The sequence below is a fragment of the Penaeus japonicus genome, unplaced genomic scaffold, assembly GCF_977035675.1.
Source record: "Penaeus japonicus unplaced genomic scaffold, GWHDUDI00000001_assembly GWHDUDI00000013, whole genome shotgun sequence".
Taxonomy (NCBI): domain Eukaryota; kingdom Metazoa; phylum Arthropoda; class Malacostraca; order Decapoda; family Penaeidae; genus Penaeus; species Penaeus japonicus.
The window spans coordinates 33,802,202-33,812,201 of NW_028234415.1; the positions used below are offsets into that span (position 1 = coordinate 33,802,202).

General features: G+C 37.9%; 2 protein-coding genes across 5 annotated transcripts in view; one reads left to right on the forward strand and one right to left on the reverse strand.

The window, feature by feature from the left end:
- PolD1 (DNA polymerase delta 1, catalytic subunit) overlaps positions 1-1,506 on the forward strand; it is a 19,010-nt gene extending 17,504 nt beyond the window's left edge. For 3 of the 4 annotated variants that reach the window (XM_043019116.2, XM_043019114.2, XM_043019115.2), the window contains 3 exons: positions 255-394; positions 879-1,006; positions 1,231-1,500. In XM_043019116.2, coding sequence (XP_042875050.1) covers positions 255-394; positions 879-1,006; positions 1,231-1,327 — 365 coding nt within the window. In that variant the 3' untranslated portion in view covers positions 1,328-1,500. Of the gene's footprint in view, positions 1-254; positions 395-878; positions 1,007-1,230 lie in introns of all 4 variants that reach the window. The other variant, XM_086543465.1, reaches the window with a different exon arrangement.
- Positions 1,461-10,000, reverse strand: part of LOC122255190 (apoptosis-resistant E3 ubiquitin protein ligase 1) — an 11,877-nt gene continuing 3,337 nt past the window's right edge. Inside the window, exons 3-11 of the mRNA XM_043019120.2 lie at positions 8,625-8,781; positions 8,170-8,339; positions 7,749-7,917; positions 6,798-7,636; positions 6,247-6,375; positions 5,905-6,093; positions 5,575-5,701; positions 5,177-5,312; positions 1,461-4,570 (exon numbers count right to left, since the gene is read on the reverse strand). Coding sequence (XP_042875054.1) covers positions 4,468-4,570; positions 5,177-5,312; positions 5,575-5,701; positions 5,905-6,093; positions 6,247-6,375; positions 6,798-7,636; positions 7,749-7,917; positions 8,170-8,339; positions 8,625-8,781 — 2,019 coding nt within the window. The 3' untranslated portion in view covers positions 1,461-4,467. The remainder of the gene's footprint in view (positions 4,571-5,176; positions 5,313-5,574; positions 5,702-5,904; positions 6,094-6,246; positions 6,376-6,797; positions 7,637-7,748; positions 7,918-8,169; positions 8,340-8,624; positions 8,782-10,000) is intronic.

The window sequence follows — 10,000 nt, forward strand, 5'->3', positions numbered from 1 at the left end:
CTAAAGGAAATTTGAAATCTGAATATTATATCTCAACCTTACGAAACATGTTATTTTTATTGTTTCATTTTTTCCTGGCATTTATTTTTTCTTCTCTTCTATTTCATGATGTCAACATTGTATTTGTACTACAATACTAGCAATTGTATGCCATTTGTAATTATTTTACTTGAATAACAACTTTTTTTACACTTCAATATGAATATTTATGTAACTTGTATAGTAACTTTTTAACGCTTTATCATCTTCAACAGAGGGAGACCACACAAGATCCAGAATCATAACACACAGCAAGGTTGGAGCCATGGCAAAATTCATCACCAAAAAAGCTTCATGTGTTGGTTGCAAAGTCCCCATTACTTCAGCATCTGAGGCATTATGTAAACACTGCAAGGTTAGTTCTCTGTTGATATAAAACCCCTTGGCTTGTCCTTGGATGTGTGGCTGACAGATCTTTACATCTGCCAGCTATAGGAGAACTCCTCACTCACCACCACCTTTAATATTGTGTGCTTTTAATTCAACTATACTTGCACAATATCAAAATGTCCACAGCCATCCCCTGGTGTGTCTCAGCCACATGTCCACAGATGTGCCTTATCCACAGTAGAAAGGATAAGTTGCACAAACCTTAGCATTGAGGGTTGATTATGAATGAATATAAGAATGATATGCTACAGTAATTCTAATGACAAAACTTTTTACTTTTTTCTTTTTGTGTATAAAATGACAAAATAGTCTAAGACAGTTAGGGTAAAATACAAAGAACTTGCTAGGTTTGAGAAATGATAATGCATATTACTTGGTATTAGTTACTAGGATTAAAACACCTCCAATGGTATAAAGATTCCTCCCACAATGATACATCCTCTTAACAGATGCGGGAAGGTGAGATTTATATGCAACACATATCGACCTTAGGAGCTTTGGAAGAAAAGTTTGCACGGTTGTGGACGCAGTGTCAGAGATGTCAGGGGTCTGTCCATGAGGAAGTTATTTGTACCAGGTATGTTCCAGCATGTTTTATCTTTTCCTGTTCCAAAAACAAAAGTTGTGATGTGTCAAAAAAAAACCACAATAAGACATCAAACTCCATTTCTTTACTTCTAGCAGTTTCATTTCTTTATCCCCCCCCCATAACACACACAGAGCAATTGTTATTTAGAATAAGCATAAGTAATGCATATATAATTTAAAAAGCAAAGATTCATTATTTTCATTTTCTTTCAGCCGAGACTGTCCCATTTTTTACATGAGGAAGAAGGTACAGTTAGAGTTGGCAGATCAGGACAAAGTGATACAGAGGTTCGGAGCTCCTGCTTGGTGAAGAATTCAAGTCATGTTAAAGTGTTCAAACATTTCTTTGTAAGAGAATGATAGCAAGTGCCTGATGATAAAGGTTTGATCTTAAAACTTTTTGTAAGCGAGTTTTGTTTATAAGGGATAGTAATGAAATATAGTTTACTTCCAAGTTTATATTTTATAAAGTATTACAAAAAACATGATGTTTTCCTTGAAATCAAATCCTTATTTTACATAAATCAATATACATTATACATATATGGAATATACATTTTATTTACATGACTTTTACATATATGTATACATATGCATATGCATATGTATAAGAAAATACAAATACATACATATATATATATATATATCTTGCAACAAAAAAATAAAAAATACACTGCAGTGCTTTCTGCAATGAAGTATAGGCAGTAAAATAAGAGTTCACTTGAGAAGAGCTCTGCAATGATCTCAGGCAGGGATGTGATTCTGCAATAAGTATATGCATTGGTGGTGAATACAAGCCTCCCATGCAACATTTTAGCATTTCTTTTTGTTTGCTTTCTTGGTATGAGCTTATTTCAGCACATTTTACATAAATAAGCTAAAAGGTCAACCAAGACTTTAGCATTATTGCATAATTTATTTGTTATTGTCAACACTGTGATACAAACACAACATGAATAACATGATAAAAAGATATTTGTATCTTTTAAGCAGCAGCATTGAATAAAGTATATAGAAAAAAAAGGAAGTACAGCTCAGATCTTATTTGCAAATGCTATTTAATATGAGTAATGATCCTGACATGCTAGGAGTTCATGTCAGTCAGCAATGCAAAAGTAGTTTCACACACCTACCAACACAAAGCTGCTTATGACTAGCATTTCCACTGTTAATCCACATTTTCACAGCCTGAGGTAGTACAAATTGCATATTACATATATGTTTTCTACTTTTCATTTTTACCAGTCCAGTTTTTTTTTTTTTACCAATTATACCAATTTTAAGTGTAGAACATCTGTGACGATTTTCTCACATGTTGATTGTAGGCACAGTTGTTGCGACAAATAATTCTGAACTGTCTAAACTGAAATTCATTGATGAATATGATGAATTGTACTATGAATCTGTTCTTGCATAATTGAAATGTGAACTTCTTTACAGACCTAGTAAGCAAAATGAAATAGATAAATGTAAGGAATAGATTACAGATAATGTTGGTTTAATTCCTTCTATCTCCATTTTACTTCTATTTCATCTTCAATATATTTGTGATTGACATTGAAAATTGAATTTGAGTTATATCTATAACTAAGATCAATTTTCTTTCGATACTTAAACAAATTTTATATTCCAACCAATTTATGCAGATAATTATTGAACTAACTTTGTTCATAATTCATGAGATTCATTCTATAATTACAAAAACTTTTCGAGTGTCAAAGTTTTGCTGACGAGCTGTTGCTTATCCGATTGTAACCAGGATAAATACAAGTGAACAAGACACAGTAATAGATATATATGTATATATAATCCTTTTTTCAAGTATGTAAAAAAAAAAAAAAGATATTTTTTTTTCAAAAATACTTTGGCAATGAGATAGAAATGTGACTACCCAAGCTTTACACTTTCAAACAGATTAAATATGCAAAATATAAAGGCCAAATGGACATGTACATATATCAATGTAGTTGGAAAAAAACAATGCAAGATAAAAATACAAATGAAAGGGGACTCTTAATGCCTCCACATTAAAGCATATGTAGTTCAATTCAGGGCATCATGCAGAAGAGCTACCACTTTCCGCTGCTCTATAGATTCTGGGGGTAACTTGATTCTATAACTATAATTATCCCCACATCACAGTGCAGTATTTCGTTGACTGCAATTTATGCATGGCAAGGCAACGAGTACTATGAACACATTTACTGCTCAAACACAAATATTTACAATCACTAGCAGTTTTAAACACAGGAAGCATATATTCAAATAAGCAAATTACAAAATAAGAATTGTATGTGTTTTTTAAACAATAAATATCTAAAGGGTGCCATCATGCTTCTTAAAGACAATACGCTAAGTGACATAGTTGCTTTCAAACAGATTAGACAATATGATGCATGAATAACATTATTTTCCTGTTTCCTAGCAGAAGTGTAGACCCACACACACACACAAAAAATAACCTCTTTCTGACATCCACGGCGGCAATTTAGCAGAATTTCCTCAGACAAACTTGTATTACACACTACAGTACAGGTGGCGATGGTGACGAACATCCCGTTGAACTTGAGATCACGTACTCCAGGCTTCCCTCCTGAGAAAGCCCTTGATCAAAACTCTTCTAGCATGCACAGGCTTTTTGATGAATATTTTGATTTGAAGGGTATCTAGAGCTACGAGGCGTGCAGGACTCAAAAAAAGAGGTGATACAAACACTTGATTGACAATTGTCTGAATCTCTAAATATGGTTTGTCAAACACTGAATAGAAGTAAGTATGAGAGAGTCATACACATTCATTTTTTTCCTTCTCCATCTATCAACTCAAGATAAACATCTGGGTATTCAAAATTCATGTGGAATCACCTGAAAAAGGTTTCTGTGCAGATGCTCTATATGACGTTCTTGGATGGATAAAATACATACTGCTTTTTTTTTTTTTTTTTGTTTGTTTGTTTGTTTGTTTGTGTACTAAATTTGCAAGCTTTGGCTATGGCTTATGAAAAAAATAACAATAACTAAAGAAAGAATGAAAAAATAGTGAGTCTCTTAAGTAATATTTGTTAAATAAGGGCACCATCAAGATGTGTGGGGGATATGGAGAATTTAGTACTTTTACACCAAATATACACACACACATACCTTCACACTGACTTCAGTTAATGGTCCATTGTGATAAAAGCATTTTTGGTCTTTGGAAACTTTCTTTTTGTGATATTTTCCTACACCTTTTTTTTATGGCATTGCCTACAAACCCTGCAAAATTACCTAGTAATATAATATTGTGACATACAATTGCCTTTTTTATAATCATCTGTAAAGAAATTAAATCCTGAATATTACTGTCAAACAAATGTTATCTTAGAAGCGTTTTAAGATTCATGAATCTCCTCTTTGGAATCTTCATGAATGCATTGGACTAACGAGAGAGGCCGTTCCCTTGTCTCTGGTTCTAAACCATTCCAAATCCTTCTGATCCTTCTTTGATAGCCAGAAGTAAAGCTTTTTCAAACTGCTCATAGCTGTCGTAATCTGGCAGACAAAGCTGATTGAAGCTGAAAATAAAAAGTGTAACCGTTAGCAAAATTTCCTATCATATGGTTTAAAATGCTACATATGAGATCTATGGGTATCTGTAACAATTATTTAGAGGCTCAAAGATTCTCAAGCAGCTTAAAATCATTACAATACTAATGTAATCTAAAGGAAATCCCACTCTAGAATGGGCAAAATGTAGGCCAAGTTGCATGACAAGACATAATTTGAACGACCTGAAACCTCTGTACAGTAAAATGATCCAACAAAAGTGCTGAATGTCCTCTTGGAGTACACTGACTCTATCATACAATCTACATATGTCTAAACACAAACCAACAAAATCACTACCAACTCTTACATCTAAAAGCCCATCTTAACCCTCTCTGGACGGGTGGTACACTACGGTACCCGCGCATTCAAGGCCCATTCGCTGGGTGACGTCAAACGGCGTCATTTATTTAACTGATTTAGGCCTATGCGTTCGAGAGCCCCAGCATTGTAACATGCAAGGCTGGAATGCCCCCGTTGTGACTGGGTTAACCAAAACCCTATTCCTGTAACTCCCACTCCTACCCACACCCACAGTCCACCAAAACAAAGCTCTATGAAGAGAGAATACCTACCAAGTATGAGCAGTGGGTAGCACGCCGAACGTATGAGCAGCTGAGATTTGGAAGCGGGGGGACAGCTGGGCAAACCCACCAGGGGGGAGACGGGAACACCCTGTCGTGAACTGGAGGAGCCGCGCCATCTCCTCCTCTGAAGAAGGAAGAAAGTAAGCATTTCATCCATGGTAAAGACTGTGTCTCCTGCAATTTGTATGTAAATACTGTATCTCTGCAAAATAATATATCTTGTTAAATAATAGGCTACAATATTTTCATGCAACTTTGCAGAATTACTTAAAGATATCCTAAAGATTATACTTGCCATATTCTCAGAAAGAGATGAAAGGCTGATAAGTGCTAAATTTCTCCTTTTCAACTTAATACAAATTCTCAATCCAGTAAACAATACTTGCCAGTGAAGTTTGAAACAGCCGTCCAGAACCAGTACAGTACACGTCGAAACTCGGGAGATGATCCATTCACCTCGTGGTTGGCTTTGAAGTCTGCAATGCTGTACTCCTCAATTCCACACATTAGTAGCTGAAAAGGGTGGAAAGAAATGCATTGCTGTATATAGTATGGCATGACACTTTGTACATAACTCACTACAGATATAGACTGCAAATTCACATGACTGGCATTTTTGAGTTTCAGATATACTGGAAAAATTTAAACATGGAGAAAGTCACAGAGAAATGAAGCTGAAGACAAACATAACCAATATTTACAAGGACCTAACTTACCTCTAATTCATTTTCATCAAATATGCATAGTAGGTTGTCTGGAATAATCTCATTTAAACCAGCTAAGAAGGCATCCACTTCATTGCGGACTCTTGCAGAAAGTCTAAACTGCGCAATTGCATCTAAATACTGAAGTCTGTTGTTGTTTGTCACCTGACGGGTTGTTCCTCCAGGCTCCAGCTCAACAACCTTTAAAAGGAAGAAAAAAAAGGGACCTTCTGTACATGTTCTTGACAAGTACAAGTGCTACAATAAAAGACAAGGAATATAAAATGAGATTGATTTCTGCATATGTGACACATCCTTCTATTATCCTCCAAAGTGCAAAATCCAAGAGCTTACCTTGATCTGTCCTGTGGCATGTATGTACTCTTCGATGAAGAATAGTTCGTCATCCAGCTTGTCCACTCCATGCTCTAGCAGATGGCGTATTTTCCCGTTGTGTAGTTCAGGATCGTCTTGGGCAAAGTGCTGCAGGTCACCAGGCAAGAGATCATTGAGTTGTATGATACAGAGAGAGAGAGAGAGAGAGAGAGAGAGAGAGAGAGAGAGAGAGAGAGAGAGAGAGAGAGAGAGAGAGAGAGAGAGAGAGAGAGAGAGGGAGAGGGAGAGGGAGAGGGAGAGGGAGAGGGAGAGGGAGAGGGAGAGGGAGAGGGAGAGGGAGAGACAGAGGGAGAGGGAGAGGGAGAGGGGGGGGGGTGAAGTGTCATCTTAAGCAAAGTACTTAGTATTGAGAACCAAAATATTGTGAGCTTTTATGAGTCAAAAATTACAATTAGACAAAGACAGGGAAAGAGAGACAAACAAAGACAGACAGTGACAGAGACACAGCTATACAAAAATAGTTTGAGAGAGAAATGAATATGTAAAAGCTTCACAAGAACTTTGCTTACCTTGTAATGCACTCGCAGTCCAATCAACTGTGCTAGAAATGATCTTGTGAACCTTGCCCTCACAGTCTGTCTATAGCCACTTCCAAGGGCTGATTCATATAGGCACTTCCCCACAACTCTCCCAGCAAACTCATAGTGTTTTAATTTTAGATGAGAAGGTCTGTCGGGATTTGGGTGAACTAAAGCTTGCTGCCCTTCATGTAAACTAGTGAAGAGACCATTGTTATTGTCAAACAGCTGAGCACAGATCAGCTCGAACCACTCGCGCCTCACCCCACCCCAGTCCAGCCCCTCCTCCCCCTGGAACGTGATCTCAAAATTCTTGCACCAGTCTGCCACAGTGAAGTTCTTTGTCGCCTTCATGGATGACTCCAGCAGCTTCTCCCTTGAGACAGTGATCTGAATTCTGTCGTGCATGCGCTTGCTGTGATACTTGCGCACCTCATGGTAGAAGTGGTCCTGCTTGTCCTTGAAAGTCTCTGAGCCACCGATGTTCTTCAGCATGAACTGCGTGAAGGTGGAGGCTATCACATTGCGGTCCTTGGCTGCCAGGAAGACCAGGGGCTGGCAACCATCGTCTATGCTCATGGTCGGGAGCCCAATCTGGTTGCTGGTGCCGGTGAAGTGGAACTTGGTGGAAGGGCACAGGCGGAATGTGCACACTCGCTTTGGTATGAGGCGGAACAGGAACTCCTTGATGATCAACTGCTTTGGGGTGACGTAGCAATACACTTTTTTTGGCTTGGTAAGATGAGATCCATTTTGGGTTAGCAGTCGGGCTTCGTATCCCTCGTGAACTCTTCTCATCACTGTCTTCTGAACCCGCAAGGCATCGTCACCTGAAAGGCAAGGAAAACAAAAATTAGAATGCAAGAACATAACAGCTATCGCAAGACAAAAATAATCAATATATACTCTGGAGTGATCTGAATTCCAGCTACATGTACTTACTGGTTAAAACTATAATGTCAAAGTTGCCATTGGTAAGGGTGGTATTGCAGTAAGTCAGGTGCGCCCGGTAGCAGCCTGGACGTTTGAGTGTGACCTGGATGCTGATGCGACGTGTTGTGTGGTCGTAAACAATGCTGCTCCCGGCATCGACTGTCCATCCTCCCTCCAGCTATGGGCCAAATAACAAGGGAATAATAGGAGATAAAAAAATGGAAAGATGGAGAGCAAAACATGCTAAATATCAGTTGTTGTTTTTCATGACAATGACAATTATCAATTTTTTTCTTCTCAGAAATATTTGTTTGTTGTTAATACAAACATCTGCCAGTCCTAAATCCAGCATAACACCCAAAATTCTTAGAACACTTCTAATTTTTTGACTTGGGAAGGCAAGCAAATCTACTTCCTCTTTTCCACTTACCTCTACTATGGAGATAGAGTAGTTGCTAGTGTCAGCTTGTCCAGGGGGGAAGGAGCAGACGTTGTGGTACTGGTCACGGGGTTCTATGAGGATGTGGTGAGGCTGGTTGGCTGTGCACACAACAGTGGAGCTGTGTTGCACCATCACAGTTTTGCTTGGGTCTGGGGGCCCTGAAAGAGGTTTTGTTTTAACCTGTCATTAGATAAACAAACCTTTTCTCCCATTCTTTATAACTGCTTCATATTTTCCTTCTACATTCATGACTACATGGCAACCCTTAATCAATAACATCTTTGCAGATTTATGAAGTTCCCACGTCAGACCAATCTTAGGTAATCATACCTTAAATAAATGCAACTTATCTAAATTCAGTTCCTCTTCATAACATCTGAACTATGAAAGGGCTATCACAACATATCCAAGCTGGAGTGCCACGTCCTGCTTCCATCACTCACCTGGCAGAAAGTTCTTGACAAAAGGACTGCCACGGATATGCTGGTTGGCAAGGAGGATGGAGATCTTGTACTGTCCGGCCTGACGGGCAGTGAACTTGCATCTTGCAGTGTTGATCTGTGCATCACCGGTGCCTCCTAATTCTGTCACTACCCCTACCTAAAAAAAAAGAAAAAAGAAAATACAGGCTGTTAATTACCTGAACTTTAGGGAGTATACAGACCTGAATACAGAATGCTGACTACATCAGGGGTTGCCAAACATGTGGCGACCCACTTTTAGAGCAGCCCTCGGCCCAGTTGTTGCTCATCCAGCCATACCTCATGTCTTGCATGACTTACCTTCTTACTCCTCTGCAAGCCATTCACAAACTGATAAGTTCACTGGCCTGCATACTTCGCAACCAAATTACATCTGTCCTGTTGTGGTAACTTGAACTACATAAACTATCATACTCCCACTACACATCCTATACATACGTCCTGTGGCTAATATCACATTTTCTGGCTATTAAAAGAATACACATAAACTTGGTCCCAAGTTTAAGAATGAATGAAGCAATCACAGCTGTAGGCATTGTGACTATGATTATGGGTATATTCTCATGATGATGCTTAATTCATCAAATGCTCACTTCAGAGTAACAGACATGCCTCAAACATTCTGAAGGAAGTCTATGGCAAAAGAACAATCCTTTTCAAACGGCACACCCAAGCACCACTAAATGTCTTGCCAGAGCCAGTATAACTTTCAAAAGTAAATATATTCTAAAAGAACAAATATTTGCCACACCCAAGGGCACACAAGCGGCCCAGATAAGCTCTGAAATCCCAAGGAGAATGCTTTGAGAAACAATAACATTGCATGAACTCTTAAAGTAATCAATTTTGATGCATGAGCTATGATGCAAATTTCATCATTGTTACACTCTTGTGATTAATAAATCCAACCATGTTCCTTGAATACTAGTCAACCCAAGAAGAGGAGGAGGAAGAGGAAGACAAAGAAGAAGAAAAAGAAGAAGAAATAAAAGATAAAGAAGAAGAAATAAAAAGAAAATAACAAGAAATAAAAGAAGAAGAAAAATATAAATACATATTCAAAAGACGGCGTTGAGGAGGAGAATGAAAGAAACCCGACCAGATGATCTTTTACCAAAATCAGACACAAGGAGTTTTTCTTGATTTTGCTTGCATGTCACCTGACTGAGAAATCTCTAAAGTAGTTTTTCTTAAAATAGACAAGAACGATGTAACAGTCACACTCTTTAAGAAGTAACATTTTAAACAATATTTCTTCAGAATCTGCTTTAAATTGCGAATACCAATTACCAAAACAATATTTATTAGGTAACATTATTATCATCATTACTACTAAT